The sequence below is a fragment of the Sapajus apella genome, unplaced genomic scaffold (genome assembly GCF_009761245.1).
Source record: "Sapajus apella isolate SASKATOON/1434 unplaced genomic scaffold, GSC_monkey_1.0 scaffold14, whole genome shotgun sequence".
NCBI lineage: Eukaryota > Metazoa > Chordata > Mammalia > Primates > Cebidae > Sapajus > Sapajus apella.
This window is the reverse complement of record NW_022436954.1, coordinates 29,957,807-29,981,678: the sequence shown is the minus strand read 5'-3', so window position 1 is coordinate 29,981,678 and position 23,872 is coordinate 29,957,807. Positions and strand designations below refer to the sequence as shown.

Genomic DNA, 23,872 nt, shown 5'->3' with positions numbered 1-23,872 from the left:
AGAGTTGTGTTTGAACTGAACGAAAATGAAAAAACTACGTATCGTAATTTGTGGGATGCAACTAAAGCAGTGCTCAGAGAAAATGTTATAGCTTTAAGTGGTTAACTTAGAAAAGAAAAAAGGCAAATTAAAGAAAACCAAATTAAATCCAAAGTAAGCAGAGTAAAGAGAATAAGAAAGTTAATAGCAAAAATCAATAAAATAACAAATAAATAAACATGGAAGATAAATGAATGAAACCCGAATCTGGTTTGCTGTTGTTGTTGTTTTGTTTTTCTTTACTTTGTTTCTTTTTTTTTTGAGACAGAGTTTTGCTCTTGTTGCCCAGGCTGGAGTGCAATGGCATGATCTCGGCTCACTGCAACCTCCACCTCCTGGGTCCAAGTGATTCTCCTGCCTCAGCCTCCTGGGTAGCTGGGATTACAAGTATATGCCACCATGTTCAGCTAATTTTATATTTTAAGTAGAGATGGTATCTGAGATGGAATCTCGCTCTGTCGCCCAGGCTGGAGTGCAGTGGCACCATCTCGGTTCACTGTAACCTCCACCTCCCAGGTTCAATCAATTCTCCCCACCCAGCCTCCTGAGTAGCTGGGGCTACAGGTACATACCACCATGCCTGGCTAATTTTTGTATTTTTAGTAGAGATGGGGTTTCATCATGTTGGATAGGCTGATCTCAAATTCTTGACCTCAGGTGATTTACCCACCTCAGCCTCCCAAAGTCGTGAGATTACAGGTGTGAACCACCACACTCACCCCAAAACCTGGTTCTTTGAAAAGATCAATAAAACTGAAAACCTCTAACTAAAATGATCAAGAAAAAAAGAGTGTGAGAGAGAGAGAGAAGATACAAGTTACCAATACCAACTAAAATGATCAAGAAAAAAAGACAGCAAGAGAGAGAAGACACAGGTTACTAATATTAAGAATGACAAGAGGGACATCACTATGATCCTAGAGGAATATAATAATAAGATAATATTATGAGCAACCCTAGCCATTAAATTTCACATCTTATGAAAACGACAAGCTCTTTGAAAGATAAAAATTACCCAGACTGTTTTGGTGGTTCCACAACAACCAAAATCAGATTCATTAGGAGGACACATAGGAATCAATATATAACCATACACATGGCTAAGATTTATTATACAGAAAAGAATACAAAGAAAAATAGGTAAAGGAAAAGGCACATGAGTTGCAATCCGGAGGAACCAGACTTCATCTTCTAGTAGAGTCGCATAGGACAAGCTTAACTCCTACAGCACTGAATTGTGACAACATATGTGAATTGTTGTCTACCAGGGAAGCTCATTAGAGACTCAATGCCCAAATTTTTGGTGGGGGGGGTGCTGTTCATACAGGTACCCGCTACCTAGCATGTGCCAAAGTTCTAGCATCCCAGAAAGAAACCAGTTGTTCAGAATACCAGCAGTTTAAATACAGTGAGCCACTCTTATCAGGAAATGGTGAGAACCCTCCCAAAATTCAAGTTTTTAGGCATCAGCCAGGGGCCAACCTTACTAGCAGGTCTTTCTAAGTACAGCATTCACAGGGCTGCTATATTAACTCTTTCCTGCACACCAATATAATAAGTGAGAATCTGAATAGCCCTGTAAATAATACCGAATTTGTTATTTAAAATATTCGAACCAAGAAAGTCCACATAGCTCCACTGGTGAATTCGACCTAACATTCAATAAAGAAATTATACCAAACCTATACATTGAAAGGAATATATTCCATATTAGTTTATTTTACCAGTATTACTCGACACAAAAACCAGTTCAAAGATTGTAAAGAAAAAATAAACAAAACTTACAGATCCACATTCCTCATCAATGCAAAATCCTTAACAAAGCACTAGCAATTTAAATCTAGCCACATATAAAAAGGAAAATATATTATGACCAACTCAAGTTTACCCCAGGAATGCAAGGTTATTTCAACATCTGGAAATCAATTAATATAATTAATATGAAAAGAATAAAGTAAAAACCGATCATCTTAATAGATACAGAAAAAGCATCTGACAAAATTTAATGACCATTCATGATAAAAACTCATTTGTGATAAAAGCTCAGCAAACCAGGTGTAAAAGGAAACTTTCTGAAACTGATAAAGAGTATAAATGAAAACATATAAGAAATAGTGAAAGACTAAATAGTCTCCATTTAAGATGAGAAGCAAGGCAAGCATGCCCACTCTCACAATCGTTATTCAACATAGATTAGAGGGTCCTAGCTAGTGCATAAATTGAGGGGATGAAAAAAGCATACAGAGTTTTAGAAAGAAAGAAGTAAAACTGTCTTAAACTTGCAAACAACACGATCATCTATTATAGAAACCCCCAAAGTTCAATGAAAACAACTACTATAACAATAAATTAATTTTAAAGTGAGGTCAATATACAAAAACCAATTGTACTTATACACTGGACATGGTGGTCCATCCCTGTAATCCCAGCTACCCAGGAAGCTGAAGTGGGAGGATCACTTGAGCCCAGAAGTTCATGTACAGCCTGGACAACACAGTAAGGCCTTGTCTCAAAAAAATATACTTCTATATGTAAGCAATGAACAATTACAAAAATAAAAATTTTAAATACTGTTTACATTAGGATCGCAAGACATAAAATATTCAGGGATAAATTTAATATAAAATTTCCAAGACCTGTATGATAAACTCTACAAAACATTTCTGAGAGAGATTTAAAAATATCCAAAGAAATGGAAGCTATACCATGTTCATCAATTGGAAGACTGAATGTCAATCAAAATCCCACAGACTTTTAAAATAGAAATCGAGACACTGATTCTAAAAGTGATAAGAAAATACAGGACTTAGAATAGCAAAAAGGTTTTTTGAAAAAAGAACAATATTGAAGGAATTAAGCTATATTTTGTAGCTTCTTAACAAGCTACATTAATAAAGACAGTGTTGTATTGGCTATAAGACATATAATCAATGGATCATAATAAAGAGTTCAGAAAAAGACTCATATATATTTGATCAAGTGATTTTCAAAGAAAGTACTAAAGTACAATGGGAGAGAAAATAGTATTTTTGACAAATATTTGTGCTGGAACAATTCAAAATTCACATATGAAAATGACCTTCAATCCTTATGTCATACTGTATACAGAAATTAACTAAAAATGTATTAGAGACCACATGCATATACTCATTTTTTTTAAGTTGAGAAATTTAAAGTATAAAATAGGGAAAAAAATTACAGTGACAGTCTTAATTTCTTTGATGTACCCCACAACATACTTAAATTTTACCTCAAACTTCTTGTCTTCCTCAAAGGTTTTCTGATTGCATTTGTTACAATTTTCTTGTAACTTAGTATGAGTTTCTTTAAGGGATGATAAATCATTTTTAATCTTAGTAATTTCTCCATTAAGTTCTTCAACCTATTATAAAATGTAACCAGAATAAACAAGTATATCAAGTATATAAATACGTTTTATCTGAAAACACTTCATTAACAAAAGTTTCAGGAAATAGTCAAAGAATAAAAACAATCACAAAGTAATTACTAATACTAAGAGCTACCCTTTACTGAATTGGGCTGATTGGTTAATAAGCATAATTGCATACTTATCAAAACCCTATAAGGTATTATTATGTCCAATTTACAGGTAGGAAATGTGAGGCTCAGAGAAACTAAGTAACTTGTCCCAAGATCAAGCCGAGATAAAGTGGCAGTGAGGATTTAATTCCAAAGCTAAATCTAAAGGCTGTGTCCTTAATGACAATATTAAACCACCTCTTGTCTCATAAAAAAAAAATTTATTTAAATTCATAAAAAACAAAAAACAAATTCATAAATAAGAATTTATGAATTTGATATTATACAAACACTATACTTTCATTGTTTTCTCAAAGTTTAATTTTCTTGTTGCAAACTGCATATACAGATTTGAATTCTACTACATGAGTACTAAGCACTAAGTGGTACCATCGAAACTGACATGTCAGCCTGATATTTACATCTATAAATTAGACTTTCACTGCCTATAAAATTTAATAATCTCTATTTTGGGGGACAGGAGTACTCTCACAGAAGTCTCAAATATGAGACAAGGTATGTTCCACTGAGGAGAAAAATATCCTTTTGTCATGGAAAGGCATATTTGGGGTTTTATAAAAGTTTAAAAGCTTTTTATAAAAGTTTCTCTTGAACAACTTTAAAACTCCTACCACAAATCCCACAACTACTTGTAACATTCCTTATTGTAAATACTGTAATTACTATTCCTAATATTTTTCTAATTAATATTCTCTATAAAGCCCTATATAGAGGCCAGCAGATGAAAACTCATGTTACTTTGTTCATTTCACCTATTTTAACCATCTTTAAATCTATCTCTGCAAGGTGTTTCTTTTCCAAGGCTTAACTCTCCAGGTGTTCTTTATCCCTTCCTCTCCTATCTCCCTTAGTCCTAATTCTAGGAATTTTCTCTTTTCTTCTGCCTATTCTCAGTCTCTCAGCATCTTCTTGTCAGCCTACAAATAGATTCTACTCTCATTCCTAATATTTTTCTTCCTTGACCCAGTTCCTTTCTCTCTCTCACGTTTTTTTTTTTTTTTTTTTTGAGATGAAGTTTTACTCTTGTTGCCCAGGCTTAAGTGCAATAGCACGATCTTGGCTCACTGCAATCTCCACCTCCTGGTTTCAAGCGATTCCCTGCCTCAGCCTCCCGAGTAGCTGGGATTATAGGCATGCACCACCACACCCAGCTAATTTTTTATTTTTAGTAGAGATGAGGTTTCTCCATGTTGATCAGGCTGGTCTTGAACTCCAGACCTCAGGTGATCTGCCTGCCTTGACCTCCCAAAGTGCTGAGATAACAGGTGTGAGCCACTGTGGCCAGCCTTTTTTTTTTTTTTTTTTTTTTTTTTTTTATGAGAGAGTCTCGCTCCATCGCCCAGGCTGGAGTGCAGTGGTGTGATCTTGGCTCACTGCAACCTCCGCCACTTAGGTTCAAGGATTTTCCTGCCTCAGCCTCCAGAGTAGCTGGGACTACAGGCATGCACCACCACACCTGGCTAATTTTTTGTATCTTAATAGAGACAGGGTTTCACCATGTTGGCCAGGATGGTCTCGATCTCCTGACCTCGTGATCTGCCCGCCTTGGCCTCCCAAAGTGCTGGGATTACAGGCATGAGCCACTGTGCCCAGCCTATTTTTAAAATGATCTTATTTCACCTATAACTTCAAATTTCACCTTTATGCTAATAAATCTTATTATTTTAATATTTCAATGAATTTTAAATATATTATCTAATAATATGCAAGAAGTTTTATTAGCATAGTATTTTCTTTCACTGTTTATTTTTTGAATGATCAAATATGAAACAGCAGTTTATATGATTCCAATTTATTTTTATCAGTATCTTTGTTTTTTTAACCCATCTTGATCCAATCTCAGTAGCCACACTACTATTGTCCTTCACTCAAGAATGATGAAAAACTTACATATAGAAATATAATTAAAAAGTAAATGTGATATCCTACTGAAGAAAACTCTTATAGAATGAAGGCAGCTTTTTCTTATCTATATTCTGTTTATTATCAAAGCATAATGGAAGCAAAATTATTGCAGAACTTAAAAATTCTAAGATAAAACCAACTTTATCCACATTTATAGACTGAGACCTCACCAATGAAACTGCTTATTTTTCATAATAGCTTTTGTTTTTTTCTTGAGAGAGGGGCATAGTTGTAGTCTCAGAGAAAACGAATGTTTAATTTTCTTAGCTAAACTGATCTTTTTGGGGTTTTTTTGCATGTTTGGCATATTTAAGTTTATGTTTCCTTTTCACTTAAACAGTTTTCCTTATCCTGACAGCAATATTTCCATAGGGTTTTAAACACTGGGGATGAAAAGAAGGTACAGGGATAAAATGTAGATTAACTGATGCTAAAATGAACATTACTATGCTTGCTGCTTAATGATAAATTATACTAGTATAGAAATTAAGAATTTTTTAGTATTCTACAATTAAATACAAACTATTTTTCTTAGATTTAAGTAAACCTTATCAAAATATCAGTGAAGACTTGATATCTCCAAAATATAAATTAAGAAAACATGCTAGTTCCAAATGAATCAAATCAAGAGTTACTTATATAATAATTTAAATCAAACAAAATAAGCTACAGAAAGTATTATCAAGCTGGTATTTAGATATCCATTACTATATTATATAATTAACATAATAGTCTAAAACATAATAATACATTCCCAAAATAAAGCTTCATAAACTCATAGTGACTTTTTACTCTGTCATTTATTTTAAAAGAATTTAAAATGCAATGCAAATTGATATTAACATAGAATAATCAATTTTGGGGTCCACCAATGTCTAACATAAATCTTTATATTTCACAACTTCAATTTATATCATTTTACACTATTATTTTATCTGCTTTGCTGAATTAAAATTTATTATAAAATAAACAAATGTGATTTAAGGAAATAGCCATGTTTAAAATATATCAACTCTTATGTTGTTAATATGATAAAATGCTAATACTATAGAACTCAACTACTGCATACATGTTCTAAACATGGCTCTAATATATCTCAACAAAACTGCTGAAGAAAGCAAAACAGATCAGTTAATAATAATATAATTATTTTATTCATTTACTAAAATACTATGCAATGGTTTTATTAAAAAGTAAATTAATTTTTCTTTGTCATATACAGGAGCTCAAATACATACATACACACACACATACACACAAACACATATGCATATATACACAAACGTGTATTTGTGTGGTCTTCCATGCATAAAAGCATTACAGGGAATTTCATTAAATTTAGCTTTTAAAAAGCATTCACCTTTTTGGAAATATGAGACCAAAAAAAATGTGTCTGATTTTAGTCCTCTAATATTTGTGCAGTATTTTCTTAGCATTTACAGTTATTTTACATGTCTAAAACTATTTAAAATATTTTACTATTGAATAAACTTACATGTCTTTTCCAAGTTCCCAGTGCTTTTTCATGCTCATTTTGAAGATTAAGAAACTTTTCTTCATTTTCTTTTACCTTCTCCCTTTGCAGCTCATTATCTCTTTCAAGGGTCTGCAATAAAATTAATTATCCAAAAAATAATCAATACCACATTAATGAATTTTGATGTGTTTTATGTTGCTTGGACCTTTGCTTCTAACATGCTGAAAGTGCCATACAGATCAGTGATAATGTGCTATCTCAACTATAATTTTCATAAATTAATGGAAAGGTGCTTATAGTTTAGCTAACAGAGAATAGGGGGAGGTTATGATAAAGAAATGGCTATAAAAGGGTATAAAAACATTGCCATTATTCAGTTTCACTGCATAAGTTTTAATGTTCTGAAAAAGTAATATAAAGTACAGCACTGAAAAGTATGAAATGTAGCACAATCCAACCTAACTCAACTAAAGAAATTTAACTACCACAGAACATTTTTTCTATTATCTGTTTATTTTAGAAATTAACTGGCTAGAAAAACTCTTAAATACAATTTTAATTTTAATTTCAAATTAACACTTTTTAAGCATAACTTAAATATTTACCATATTAACTTAATTACTTCATTGAACTAACAGAATCACCACCACACTCTTCCTCCCACAAACTAAACTTATAGAGTAAAAATACTACCACGTGTTTTCTAAGACTAGGTTTTTAAAGCTATTAAATCAGTGTCATCAATATTATTAGGTTTCTCCAATGTCTGCTGATAACCCAAGTAAATTTTTACAAAAAGATAGTGATAGAACGCCTATCTACATGCCTAATACATCTGTAATCTTTGTTTATAAAGCTATGTACATTCAGGTTAAAAATGTCAAGCCACACAAAAGGATATTAAAAGAAAAAGGTAAAGTTATCCTCTCAGTTTTCCTCCCCACAAGTAACCACCTTGGCAGTTTCTTGTATATCTTTCCAGAAATTGTCTATATAAGCATAAAAGTATGTAAAAAATATATATATATATATATATTTAAATACAGATGAGACCATATCATACACACTGTTCTGTCATCTGCCTTTTTTTTAAAAAAAAAAAAAGTCTTTCTTACTTTCCATATTACATATATAAATCCATCTCGTTTGAATTCCATATTATTCACAGTACTCCATCTATTTAGAGAGTTCTCAATTACATCTAAGATATCAATATGCAAAGATAAATTATGTAAAATCATGGCAACATATCTAATAAGCATTTTACAGTTTTAACATGGAGAGTCTCCTCTTGCTTATAAGAAGCTATGCATTTTAAGAGCACCCAATGAATACCTATTTTGATTGCCTCTATTTCAGGATAACATAAATATTTTTATAAAAGTAACAGTTCCTTAATTTATAGGTATATACAGTCATGCGTTGCTTAAGGACAGGGATATGTTCTGAGAATTCCATCATTAGGTGATTTTGTCACTGTATGAACATCACAGAGTATACTTACACAAACCTAGATGGTATAGCCTACTATACATGTAGGCTATATGATATAGCCTATTGTTCCTATGCTGTAAACCTGTACAGCATCTTTCTGCACTGACTAGTATAGGCAATTGTAGCACAATAGTATTTTTATAACTAAAGATATCTAAACATAGAAAAGGTACAGTAAAAATGAGGTATAAAAGATTAAAAATGGTATACATGTAACTATATAAGGCACTTACCATGAACGTTGCTCTGGGTGAGTCAGTGAGGGAGTGGTCAGTGAATGTGAAGGCCTAGGACATTATTATTCACTAACATAGACTTTACAAATGCTGTATACTTAGGCTACACTAAATTTTCCTTTTAATTTTTTCTTTCTTCAACAATAAATCAAACTTAGTTGACTTTATAAATTCATTTTTTTAACTTTTGGACTCTTGTAATAACACTTAAATTACACAGATTGTACAGCTGTACAAAAATGTTTTCTTTCTTTATATCCTTATTCTATAAGCTTTCTATTTTTAAATTCTTCCTTTTTAAACTTTTTGGTCAAAAACTAAGGTACATCATCACAGCACTATTCACAATAGCAAAGACATGGAATGAACCTAAATGCTCAGCCATGTAGACTGGAAAAAGAAAATGTGGCACATATACACCATGGAATATGACACAGCCATAAAAAAGGATTAGATCATGTCCCTTGCAGCAACATGGATGGAGCTGGAGGCCATTATCCTAAGAAAACTAACACAGGAACAGAAAATCAAATACCACATGTTCCAACTTATAAGTGGGAGCTAAATATTAAGCACATATAAACATAAAGAAGGGAACAATGGACACCAGGACCTACTTGAGGGTGGAGTGAGACTGAAAAACTACCAGTCAGGTACTATACTTATTATCTGGGTGACGAAATAATCTGTACACCAAACCCTGTAACACTCAATTTACCTATATAACAAACCTGCGCATGTAACCCTGAACCTAAAATAAAAGTTAAAAATACATATATGTAACATAAAATTTACCATTTAACCATTTTTAGATGTACGTTTCAGTGGCACTGAGTATATTCAAAATGTTGTGCAACTATCACCACTATCCATTTTCAGAACTTTTTCATCATCTCAAATAGAAATTCTGTATCCATTAAATAGAAACTCCCATTTCCCTCCTCAATCGTTCACTTTGACAAATACATATGGTCATGTAACTCCCAGGAGATACAGAGAGCAGTTTTGTTACTCCCAAAAGTTCCCTTGGGCCACTTTGCAGTACCCTTAGTCTTCACTGACCATCAATAATCTGTTCTCGGTCTCTCTAACTGTGGCTTTTGGAGAATGTCCTATAAAAGGAATCACGGAACAACACTGTATGTAGCCTTTTGAGTTTGACTTCTTTACTTAGCAAAATGCATTTGAGATTAATCCATTTTGTTGTGTGCTCAGTAGCTGGTTCCCTTTTACTGCTGCATAGTCTGTTGTATTGATGCACCATAATTTGTTTATACATTCATCTCTGGGTTGGACATTTGTGCTGTTTCTAGTTTTTAATGATTATTAATAAAGCCACTATAAATATTATCTAAAAAAAACTAACACACAAACACACATTAGCCTAGGCCTACACAGGGTCAGGATTATCAGTATTACTTACTATCTTCCTCCTCTACATGTTTTCCCTCTGGAAAGTCTTCAGGGGCAATCATACCCATAGAACTGTCATCTCCTATGATAATACTACCTTTTCTGGAATACTTCCTGAAGAACCTGCCTGAGGCCGTTTCACAGTTAACATTTTTGTTTTTGTTTTTGAGATGGAGTCTTGCTCTGTGGCCCAGGCTGGAGTGCAATCTTGGCTCACTGTAACCTCCGCCTCCCAGGTTTAAGTGATTCTCCTGCCTCAGCCTCCTGAGTAGCTAGGATTACATGAATGCACCACCATACCTGGCTAATTTTTGTATTTTTAGTAGAGATGGGGTTTCACCATGTTGGTCAGGCTGGTCTCAAACTCCTGACCTCGTGATCCCCCGCTTCGGCCTCCCAAAGTGTTGGGATTACCGGGCGTGAGCCATCATGTTCTGCCAACTTTTTTAATAAACAGAAGGAGTAAACTAAAATAATGATAAGAAGTATAGTATAATAAATACATAAACCAGTAACAGTCATTATTATCAAGTATTATGTGCTATGTGCTATATATAATTGTATGTGCTACACTTTTTTTTTTTTTTTTTCCCAGACCAAGTGTCACTCTGTCACCCAGGATGGAATGCAGTGGTGTGATCTCAGCTCATTGCAACCTCTGCCTCCTGAGTTTAAGCAATTCTCCTGGCTCAGCCTCCTGAGTAGCTGGGATTACAGGCGCCTACCACCACGCCCAGCTAATTTTTGTATTTTTAGTAGAGATGGGGTTTCATCATGTCAGTCAGGCTGGACTTGAACTCCTGACCTCGTGATCCACCCGCCTCAGCCTCCCAAAGTGCTAGGATTACAGGCGTGAGCCACCATGCCCGGCCTGTGCTACACCTTTTTATAGCTGATAGTGCAGTAGGTTTGTTTATACCAGTATTACCAACAAACATGTGAATAACACATTGTGCTATGACAATATGATGGCTATGATGCTAGCAGACGATAGGAATTTTTACCACCATTATAATCTTATGGGGCCACCATCTTATATGTGGTCTATCATTGACCAAAACATTGTTATGTGGTGCATAACTATAATAACAGAGTAGTTTCTAAATATTTATAGTGTGTATAATAGATGCTTATTACTAAATCTAACAAATATTTTTTATTGATAACATACTGTATTTTAGAAGACAAATAGAATCTTAGAGAAGATATGGGAGAATAACCCACATTCTCTATCCTAATAATAATAAATGACAAGAACATCATGCTTTTAAAACAGTGTACTAGCAATGTCAATCCTTTCTTGTCTGTACCCAATAACTCCATCTAAAGGAAATTGCCTACTTCAGGTATTCTCTCAGTTTCAGTTTTGTGGAGACATCCATCCTTCCATTACAATTTTGACCTACTTATCTCTGTCAGGCATACAAATTAGGTTATCTCTGAGGATACCCTTTTTCACTTCTGTCACTGTTTCCCAGGTCCCATAGTTTCCGTTCTTGGTTTACTCCCTTGTCTTGTAGAGCAAACATTCTATTACTTCTTGATAAGGGAGGCATAGGATGGTAAATTTTTTGGGACGCTGTACGTCTGAAGATGTCTTTACTCTACCAATACTTGGCAAATTTTTTTGAAATAAAATTTTTCCCAACATCTGAAGGCATGGTTCTGTTGTCTTCTACGTTACAGTGTTGCCAATGAGAAGTCTGAAACCTTATGTTATCATTCTCATTCTTAATCACTGTGTATGACCTACTTTCTTGTACAGTTTTAGAATCTTTATGTGTAGTACAAAATTTCATAATGATATGCATTGGTATTGGGAAAGACAAACATATCTGTCATGCCTGGATAACTTTTTTGTATTAATTATTTGGTCATTTCCTCTCCTTCTATTTTCTCTCTTCTCTGACACTCACCAGACATCTTGAACTGACCCCCCTAATTTCCTTTCTCTCCTGTTTTCCATCCTTTTATCTTTTGGTTCTACTTTTTGGAAGACAGTATTATCTTCCAACCTTTCCATTGCACTTTTTATGTCTGTTAATATATTTATCTTAAGGGCTTTCTTTGATTCTATAAGAGTTTTTTTATAAACTCGTTTTGTAGATTAACATATTCCCTTTAACCAAATATACTTTCTTAGCTTCTACAAGGTTTTTTCATTATCCTATTTGTCTGTTTTTCATATTGGAGGCTGTATTAGGTTGTTCTTGCATTGCTAAAGAAATCCCTGAGACTGGGTAATTTATAAGAAAAGAAGTTTAATTGCCCCCATGTTTCTACAGGCTGTACAGGATGCATAGCACTAACATCTGCTTCTGAAGGCCTAAGGAAGCTTTTACTCATGGCGGAAGGTGAAGTAGGACCTTGCACATCACATCGTGAAAGCAGGAGCAAGGGCTGGGCAGGCAGGTACCACACACTTTTCAACAACCAGATCTCATGAAAATGAGATCATTCACTATCCTCATTCACTGTCTTGAGGACAGCACCAAGCCATGAGGAATCCACCCCATAACCCACACACCTCCCACCAGGCCCCACCTCCAACATTGGGGATTACATCTCAACATTAGATTTGGGTGGATAAATATCCAAACCATACCAGAGACTTTCTTCAAAGGTCCAGTAATCCTTAACTACCTATTCATATTTAAGAATGAGGTATTAAGGACCTAGAAATAGAAATTCCATTTGACCCAGCAATCCCATTACTGGGTATATAGCCAAAGGATTATAAATCGTTCTACTATAAGGACACGTGCACACGAATGTTCATTGCAGCACTGTTTACAATAGCAAAGACCTGGAACCAACCCAAATGCCCATCGATGATAGACTGGACAGGGAAAATGTGGCACATATACACCATGGAATATTATGCAGCCATCAAAAGCAATGAGTTCGTGTCCTTTGTAGGGACATAGATGAACCTGGAAACCATCATTCTCAGCAAACTGACACAAGAGCAGAAAATCAAACACCGCATGTTCTCACTCATAGGCAGGTGTTGAACAATGAGAACACATGGACACAGGGAGGGGAGCACTACACACTGGGGTCTGTTGGGGGGAAATAGGGGAGGGACAGTGGGGGGTGGGGAGTTGGGGAGAGATAGCATGGGGAGAAATGCCAGATATAGGTGAAGGGGAGGAAGGCAGCAAATCACACTGCCACATGTGTACCTATGCAACAATCTTGCATGTTCTTCACATGTACCCCAAAACCTAAAATGCAATAAAAAAAAAAGAAAAAAAAAAGAATGAGGCATTAAAATGCCGGTTGAAAGTTTGTCAAATGGTAGGTTTCACTGTGGCTTGATCTGACTGAGCTATTTCACTGGGAAAGCTTAACTGTAGCAGCTATAGTCTTTTCTCTTGGGCAGTTTAGTTTCCCCTAAAAGGAATCTTCCATTTTTTTTTTGGCTGAGAATTAGGCTAGCTGCCCTCTAAATGAGGATACTGGACTGGAAGGTCTCACTCTTCAGAATTCAGACTTTCCAACCCGTTGTCAATATCATACTTTTAGTAGTAAACTGATAAAATAGCTCTCAAAAAAAAAAAAGGCCTGATTTGAAGCATTTGCCATTTTCATTCATGTTAAATATTTACATCATAGTCAATTTCAAACTACCATTGGTTTAACAACCAGTTCACAAAATTCCTTAATATCTAACAACCAGCTCCCACTGGCAAAAGCTGGCTTCAGCAAACCACTAGATCCCTTTTCTCCCCAAACCTCAGCTGTCCCTCAGATTCTCCAAAAGAAACCTCCAATCTTCTGCAAAGTAGGAGAGGAGCAGTGTCTACTTGTGTAGGGTAGGAAGGAGAAACCGGAGTTGCAATGGCTTCTTACACAGATCTAGTTTTTGGCTTCAGTTGCATACTGTACTTCTAGAGGCACATGATACTTGCAATTCCTGACCATTTCTGCATCTTTGACTTAGTTTCTACTTCTCTTGTGCTAAGTAAATTGCCAAATGTCCATCTGGTTGGTACTTTTTAGTACTTTTTAGTACTTCTATTGTTTCCTCCCCATTTCCTTGTCCTTATGGATATTTTAGTGTCATTTTATTGCAGTTTCAAAAACATGTAATGTGGGGCTAAACATGTTTAACTAGAAGTCCTGACCAGGTAATATCTGAACTTGGAAAGACTGTAAGTTTATTCACTGTTCATTTTTTCATTAAGAATATTTAATGAGCTACTATGATGTGCCAGGGACCATTTTAGGTTTCTACGCTACGTCAATGGAAATGTTGCTGTCCTTATGGAGTTTATATTCTTTTTTCTTTTTTTAGACAGAGTTTCACTCTTGTTGCCCAAGCTGGAGTGCAATGATGTGATCTTGGCTCACTGCAACCTCTGCCTCCCAGGTTCAAGCAATTCTCCTGCCTCAGCCTCCCGAGTAGCTGGGATTACAAGCATGCGCCATCATGCCAGGCTAATTTTGTATTTTTAGTACAGATAGGGTTTCACCATGTTGGTCAGCTGGTCTCAAACTCCTGAGCTCAGGTGATCTGCCCGCCTTGGCCTCCCAAAGTGCTGGAATTACAGGTGTGAGCCACCACACCAGGCCATGGAGTTTATATATATATATATATTCTATCAGGGATTCCTTCTTGGCTTTTTGGCTAAGATTAAGTATAGTATATTCTATTAGGAAATTATCTGGGGTATCTTTTCATCTGGATAACAAAGACAGTTGATCTAGCAATTTGTTATTAAGACCACAACTCTTTAACTTGTCCCTTCATGAGCTCTAAGTCCAGTACTTAAGTACTGTTGAATTCTACAGAGCCTATGGTATTCATAAATATATAATTATGTGTTTCTCTGAGTTAATGGTGACTATAAACATAATGCTAGGGTCTTTTGACCATGACTCCAATAACTTAGATAATCCAAATGCCTCTCTCTTTTGAAAACCATCTCTGGAAAAAAAAAAAAAGATATTGTGAAAGTTCAAAATGAGACCATTTGCTAATACTTTAATCTTCCAAAAACTAAGTAAATTATTCTAGTAATACTATATTAATATAACTTCAGAAAAAACTAAGTAAATTATTCTTGTTAATACTATGACTATAGGAACATATCTATGCTTACAACTGGACTAAACTATAATTAAATCACACTATAAAATATTTCCTATTATGAGAATTTAGCTTTCTATGCTCTAAATTTTACTACTAGACAAGTAAGACAGATGACAGTATGATTGCAGAGCACTGAAAAACAGTTGGCCATTATCAAGAGTAATGATCCCTTTTAGTATAGGTAGAATGAGAATGCTCAAGAAAACACTTGAGATATCTCAGCATAATCCTCAGCAACAGTTCAACATTAATATTTTGTTATGCTGTATTTCAGTGGTTCTCAGACACCAGTCTGCAGACAAGTACTGATCCATGACAAAATATTCACTAGTCCACAGCAAAAAAAAAATGTCAATATAAGGTCATTAAATGCCTTTTCTTATAAAGGACTATCCTTTATCCTGAGATTATGTCTTTAATATATGTTTGCTGTTAAAATGTTCTCTTTCATACAATGATAGTAATAATAGATTGTTTTGTTTGCATTCTTAATTATCTTTATTATCAAAATAAAAACCTGACAATTCTATCCTGTTTTTGACAATACTTTAAAATTTAAGTGCATAAAATCTAGTTTCTCTATGTACTATCAAGGCTCAGGTAATACTTGCAGCAGTCAAAGAGAAAGGCATTTGAGGGGAAAAGAGGCATTTGATTATTTAATGATTGGCAGTCATAGTCAAAAGATCCTGAAGTTATATTTAGAGTTACCATTAACTCAGACAAACACATAACTATATATAGGCTCTGTAAAATTCAGCAGTATGCAAGTATTGGACTCAGAGCTCACGAAGGGACAAGTTAAGAATTAAGATCTTAGTATAACTGATCTAACAAAATTGCTAGATAAGCTCTCACAGATCTAGGAAAAATAACAGTATGTTATAGAAATAGTGCTGGATTCAAATCACAATATATTTAATCCTAATTTTGCTGCTAATTATGAGGCTTTGAACTACACTGCCTATATTTCCTGGGTCTCTCTTTTCATTAAATGAAACGGTTGGATTAGATAATCTTTAATCTTTTGTTTGCCCTAAAACTCTCAACTCATTTATTTGGATTAGAAGATGCTCTTGTTAACAGCTATTCATAAACAACCTAGTTATATTATATCGTATGTTGCTTGGGAGAAGTTTCAACATATTGGAGAAATAGTTCCAGTTATCTAACTGGAGTGGGCAGGGGAGATGGGAGGTAGGGACTTGCTAATAGCTGGACTTTCAGAGACTTTTTTTTCACTAGTCGTTTATTGGAATAGGTGAAGGGATTAAAAGAAGGGAGAGGTCTGACGCTAGGATACCACCTCTCACTCCCTCTCCTATAGTATTTGGGACACATAAGAGAAATAAGGAAGGCAGAACTTTTGTTACATGACAAGCCATAGAACATCAATGGTGAGGAGATATTAATAAATGTTGCGTTGCTCAAGCTCAATTCGGTTCCATTCAATGACAGACTCTACGTAATTTGTTGGGCCTGGTAAGAAAAACACAGGGGAAGAAGTGCTACTCAATAGTACTTTTTAGGACTAGATAACGGTACTAAAATATAAAACTTTTTCTCTTCTTTGCAGCCCCTCTCTCTCTTTCAATTTGTCATGGTGCCTTTTATTTTCTATTTAATATCATGATCCTCTAGGCTTGGGGATACTCGCCAGGCAAATGTAGACCCTCATAGGTGCCTAAGGGCCTCATCACACAACTCAGCACAAGCGAGAGCTGCCAACTACCAGGTTCCCTGTCCTGCCAGCTGCTAGATCCATCTACTATGTCCTGGACATGGGTGGGGAAGGGTGGGGAAGTCAATATTCCCTTCCCATGGTCCCTTCACCCCAACCCGTGGCAAATGGGTGACTCTGAGGAAACTGCAACTGCCAGGAGGTATGCACTCAGTACCTGGACTAGGGACTCATCCTCCCCGCAGACTCCCACCAAGTCACCTGCCTAACATTTTAAGGCACTGCCAACATGCAACAAAGACAACTGTTGTTATGCCTCACCCCAAAATACAGTGGGGCATATGCACCCAACATAGGCCCTCCTTGCCTGCACCTACACCCCAACCAAAGAGTAAAGGTCCCTGTGAATGTGAGCCAGTCAAACTGCACCAGTGGCAGGACAGGAACAGAGAGGAGAAGGCAAAGCTGGACCTAGGTCCCCAGAGGGTGGAGGAGCCAACAGCCAAGAACCAGTCCTGGGAGATACTGGAGACAAGACGATACCTGAGCTGAGGATCCAAGCCCCTGGCACATGCTCCATTGTTCCATTAGACTTCATTTACAAAATGTAAACTCAAAATAAAATCTTTAAGACACTGACCATGAAACATTAAACCTGAAGCAAGAGGCCCTTCTGAGTGTGGGTCCCTATGATGCAAGTGCACTGGTCACATACTCATGAAACTGGCCCTGGCCTCGACTGATGGTAGTTTTTATGTGGGAGGTAATTGTAGTTTTCATGGGAAATGTTCAGCTTTACCCTGTCTCCTTTGCTACCAAGAACCCCTTCATAAGGATAGAAATGTCTGCTACTGGCCACCCCATTAGAACATATCCCCAACCCCTTTTCTGAATTCGACATCCCATCTCTTAGCCCAGTGGCATAGAGGGCAGTTCCTGCTCCTCCACTAACCTCCATGGTTCCATCATGTGAAGCCAAAGAACCACTAAGGTTTTTGAAGAATAATACACTTCAAGCCCCATTGGCAAGATTACTCCAAAAACTTTCTTTTTTGAAACTTGTAGACCAAACTGGACATCAGTTGATATGTCTTGGTAAACTTTCCAAATTCAAGAAACATATGCCTAGCTGGGTGTGGTGGTGGGCACCTGTAATCCCAGCTACTCAGGAGGCTGAGGCAGGAGAATCGCTTGAGCCCAGGAGGCAGAGGTTGTAGTGAGCAGAGATCATGCCACTGCACTCCAGCCTGGGCAACAGAGCAAGGCTCCATGTCAAAAAAAAAAAAAAAAAAAAAGAAAGAAACAAACAAACAAATGCTAACTTATTCCACATGAACTTAATTACATTTTACTTTACTGGCAAAACTACAGTGGACCTTCAACTTTCTAAAGCATTTCAAGCATCTAACCAGGGAACAAATGGCAGTCTCCCCTTCTTGTATCTCAATCCCTACAAGAGATTTTCTTGTACATTTCTTCACTTAGCTTCATAAGGGGAAATGCACCCACCTCTGCTGGGGATGTAAGAGAAAAGGCGTCTCTTTTTGAACCCTGCACTCCCAAATTATCAATGGCCAACAAAGTCTTCTCCTCCTCAATCATTTTCTTATATATATTAGAAAGAGGATGATGAGGTGATTGCTGTGGTAACAGTGCCAGTTTTACCATATTACTGTGAAGAGAGATCTACCCCAAACTTCTGAGAGCAGGCTGAATGTCTCTTAAACTGCGGTTGACATTTTCACCTTTTATTTTCAGTGTTGGATAGTGACCAGAATTCTAGTATATAAAAAAAATCCTATTCATTCTGTTGTAACAGGGTGGATTTTTCATTTGTAAAATGAAGTCAGATACTTGATAAAATTTAACATTTCACTAGTGACATAAAGTTGAATAATATATGTTCATTACTTTAGATACTGAAAACAAGTTGATGAAGGAAATCAATATCTTACCCTTAGAATTCAAAATGATCTCCATAAAACTAGACAGAAGAATGAACTAAACAGGGGAATTTAATTGGATGAATATATACTAAAGCATATATAGAGAGATTGATAAATATAACCTGATTATCTTCTTTTAGCTCCTTCAATTTTGCCTCCATTTCAGTATTAGCTTGAATTTGTTGCTGAAGTAACTGCTGCATATGTTGGAAAGAAATGATGATATCCTTTGAAAATACACAAATATGATATATCAATTTAAAAGTTTTAAGATAGTAGGTATGTTTCTAAGCTAATTCTTCACATACATTTTCCAGTTTCCTAACTCATTGTATTTATAGTTTGATTTCAACACTTTATATTAAACTAATGGCACCTCTAATGGTATCTAAAATAATTTCTATTACATTATTTCCAAGAGTCCCTCAAATAATTAACAATGTCTTTTTGGAATAAATTGTGACTTCTAAGACACATGTGAAGAATTCAAAACCAAAATAAACATTTGCTGGCTTGCCACCACTCCCCTACAACAGTAAATATATCACTACTAAAATGTCATATGAGGTATAATATTATAAAATGTCATAATGGGCTAGGATGTCATGGTATACATTCAGACTCAAATGGAAAAAAAGTAAAAGAGAAAAAAGAAACAGGAAGAATATTCTTTCACACATCTTTTTAGAAATGGAATAATTATAAGCATCAAATAGATTCAAATGACAGTACAATGTCCAGAAAAAGTATGTACTACACATAAATAAACTTCAGTAACTATCTGCTAGGGTACCACTGCTCTACTGTAACAAGGACAAAAACTAAGGTTTTTTTAAAATGTATATTAAGACTGATTTTAAAAAGCATACATGTGTACATTTAATACACATTCACGGAGCGCCTGCTATGTATGATTCCAATTAATTTTTCACATTTTATCTGATTTTTAGAATATTTACTGGATTCCAAATATCTTAAAATTGCTTACCTGTTTTTCTTCTTGAATATGGGCAATCTCTTCATTAATCTTCTCGTTTAATTCCAATTGCTTTAAAATTTGAGTAGTCTTAACGTTATGATATAAAATTTAGCAAATTCTACATTCAATTCAGTATTAAACAAATATTGGAGTGTTATGACCTATTACTACCCCCAGAGTACCCACATTTGTTTTTGTTTTTGTTTTTGAGACTGAGCCTTGCTCTATCACCCAGTCTGGAGAGCAGTGGTGTGATCTTGGCTCACTACAATCTCTGCCTCCCAGGTTCAAGCCAATTCTCATGCCTCAGCCTCCCGAGTAGCTGGCTTTACAGATGCCCACCACCATGCCCAGGTAATTTTTGTATTTTCAGTAGAGGCAGAGTTTCACCATGTTGGCCAAGCTGGTCTTGAACTCCTGATTTCAAGTGATCCACCCACCTCGGCCTCCCAAAGTACTGGGACTACAGGTGTGAGCCACTGCACCTGGCCCAAAATACCCGCATTTGTTTGTGGTTGAAACAGTGACTTCAGTGAACTGAAGAAGATATTATATACCCAATGTAGGTTGGTGCAAACTTGTAAATGTTAAAAACTACAAAATTTCTCATTTGAGACACCACTGTACCACAAGATTACTCAAAACCATATTCAAGTAGAAATAAAATAGTTCTAGCCAAATGTTAGTGTCTCTAAAGTCCACGGCAAAAATTATTTAATAAAAAGATTCATAATACCTTTATGCATATTTACTTTGCAAAAAAGGAATATTTTTGTGTTACAATCCTGAAATTCTCATAAGTTTTACTGAAAATACTAATTTTATAAACAAATACACTTAATAAAATACCATGTTGAGTCTTTCTTGAAGTTCCTGAAATTTTTGTTCTTTAACTGTTAGATTGATGTTTTCTTCTCCCATCTTGTACTGACGTGTGACTTTCGACTTTATCAAGTCTGAGGCTACTTTTTTTAGTTCCTTAATAAGAAACATATCAAACAGAAAATTCAGTACACATATTTCACTAAAACAAGGTATTTTTCTGACAGTTTCAAAGTTCATCCTTAAGCCTGTAATTATAATTTGTTGTATTTCATATGTCAAGATAATACTATTGGTTCATTAAAGTCTATTTTCCCTAATTCCCCCTTGCAAAATTAGCCAAGGTGGGAATATAATCTGTGGTTGTGGATCAGGCAAAGTTAATCAATCATACAGAGATAGACTCCACGACCTTGGATCTTAAAAGGAGTGTACTAACAAAATCAACTAACCAGAAGTACAGTGTTTTCATTACTTATTCAACAAACAGCTTCAGAGATAAAATCATAAGGAAATCTCAATTCCCAAATGGATTAGGCTCTAATAATAATAATTATGTAAAAAATAATTACAATACAATGTAATGAGTGCTATGTTAGAGGAATATATAAGAAATATAAGGAGGGAAACTGAGGGTATTAACAAGGCATTACATGCAAAGGTGGTATTTGAACAGAATCTTTAAAGATAAATTTGCCAAAAAAGACAACAAAGGGTATAGGTATTTCAATCAAAAGGTTCTACATCCACAAAGCCACGAAAACATGAAAGAGCATGGTATTTGTCAGGGAAACAGAACCAATAAGATATGACTGGAGCTAATGTGTTATTGCAGGGGACAGTAGAATATTGGTAGTTGCTAGAAATTTGGCAGGATTCAAATATTGAGAAGGACTTGTAGGTCACGCTAAAGAGTTTGAATGCTATCCTATTTTTAAAAATGGGAATTAACCACTGAAGGATTTTGAGTAGAAGAATGACATAACAAGATCTGCATTTTAGAAAAATAACTAGCAGTGTTGTAGAGAATAGAATTGAAGAATGTAAAAGCAGTCTTCATTTGTGAAGTTATATGTTCACTGAGTTTCACAGATACCAATGAAACACATTAAAATCCTGAAATATCAACTTTTGAATTGGTGTACAATTGTTTGTGCTGTCCTTCTGTGTATATTGATCATATTAAATACTCAAGAATCTGATTTTTGGTCTTGGCTACACAGTATCTAAACTCCCTTAATAAAGTTAGTACGTGGCATCTTTGCTTCTCTGGTAGGCTGTGGCAGTTTTTCTACAATATAAGAGCCCACTATCTACCAGAGAAGCAAAGATGCCAGGTACCAGCTTTATAAGCACAAGGTCAGGCTCTGCTAATCAGATGCACCTGTCTTGAATATTGGATTAGTTATCACAAAAAACAAGGACTATTGCAAACTCATCTATTGGTAGACAGTATAGTAACTTTAAGCTTCCATGGGTGACAGGGATAGCACTGCAGCAGCAGCAGTAGCAGCATTCACTATAGTCAGGAATGATGGTATAAACTGTGGTATACAACATTTAGGAGTGGAAGCCGGTTTTATGCTGTGGTCTTGGATACTGCATAGTCTCCCTTGTTTGTAATCAATTTTCAAGTCTGAGATGACCAATACCCTTCCCATGAATTCCTTTGCTGATTAAATCAGTGTGCAATTAAAAATCCTGACTACAATCAAATGGAAAAACATTCCATGCTCATGGATAGGAAGAATCAATATCACAAAAATGGCCATACTGCCCAAAGTAATTTATAGATTCAATGATATCCCATCAAGCTACCACTGACTTTCTTCACAGAATTGGAAAAAACCACCTTAAACTTCATATGGAACCAAAAAAGAGCCTGCATAGCCAAGATAATCCTAAGAAACAACAACAACAACAACAAAAAAAAAGCTGAAGGCATCATGCTACCTGACTTCAAACCATACTACAAGGCTACAGGAATCAAAACAGCATGGTACTGGTACCAAAACAGATATATAGAAAAATGGAACAGAAACAGAGGCCTCGGAAGTAATGCCACACATCTACAACCATCTGATCTTTTGACAAACTTGTCAAAAACAAGCAGTGGGGAAAGGATTCCCTATTTAATAAATGGTGTTGGGAAAACTGGCTAGCCATATGCAGAAAGCTGAAACTGGATCTCTTCCTTACACCTTATACAAAAATTAACTCCAGATGGATTAAAGATCTAAACACAAGACCTAATGCCATAAAAAACCCTAGAAGAAAACATAGGCAAAACTATTCATGATATAGGCATAGGCAAGGACTTCATGACTAAAACACCAAAAGCAATGGCAACAAAAGCCAAAATAGACAAATGAGATCTAATTAAACTTAAGAGCTTCTGCATAGCAAAGGAAACTATCATTAGAGTCAGCCAGTAACCAACAGAATGGGAAAAAATCTTTGCCATCTACCCATCTGACAAAGGGCTAATATCCAGAATCTACAAAGAACTTAAATAAATTTACAAGAAAAAAACAACCCCATCAAAAACTGGGTATATGAACAGACACTTTTTAAAAGAAGACCTTTATGCAGCCAACAAACATATGAAAAAAAGCTCATCATCATTGGTCATTAGAGAAATGCAAATCAAAACCACATTGAGATACCATCTCATGCCATTTAGAATTGCAATCATTAAAAAATCAGGAGACAATAAATGCTGGAGAGGATGTGGGGAAATAGGAACGCTTTTACACTGTTGGTGGGAGTGTAAATTAGTTCAACCATTGTGGAAGACAGTGTGGTGATTCCTCAAGGATCTAAAAATGGAAATACCATTTGACCCATCAATCCGATTACTGGGTATATACCCAAAGGATTACAAATCATTCTATTATAAAGGCACATGCACAAGCATGTTTATTGTGGCACTGTTTACAATAGCAAAGACTTGGAACCAACCCAAATGCCCATCAATGATAGACTGGATAAAGAAAATGTGGTACATATACACCATGGAAAACTATGCAATCACAAGAATGAGTTCATGTTCTTTGTAGGAACATGGATGAAGCTAGAAACCATCATTCTCAGCAAAATGACACAAGAACAGAAAACCAAACACCACATGTTCTCACTCATAAGTGGGTGTTGAACAATGTGAAGACATGGACACAGGGAGGGAACCATCATATACTGGGACCTGTCAGGGGGCCAGGGGG

General features: G+C 35.5%; 1 protein-coding gene across 1 annotated transcript in view; it reads right to left on the bottom strand.

The window, feature by feature from the left end:
* CCDC73 (coiled-coil domain containing 73) overlaps positions 1-23,872 on the bottom strand; it is an 86,820-nt gene that overhangs the window by 30,984 nt on the left and 31,964 nt on the right. Inside the window, exons 4-8 of the mRNA XM_032283652.1 lie at positions 20,679-20,807; positions 19,839-19,898; positions 18,973-19,077; positions 7,001-7,111; positions 3,290-3,421 (exon numbers count right to left, since the gene is read on the bottom strand). Of these exons, the coding sequence (XP_032139543.1) occupies positions 3,290-3,421; positions 7,001-7,111; positions 18,973-19,077; positions 19,839-19,898; positions 20,679-20,807 (537 nt within the window). The remainder of the gene's footprint in view (positions 1-3,289; positions 3,422-7,000; positions 7,112-18,972; positions 19,078-19,838; positions 19,899-20,678; positions 20,808-23,872) is intronic.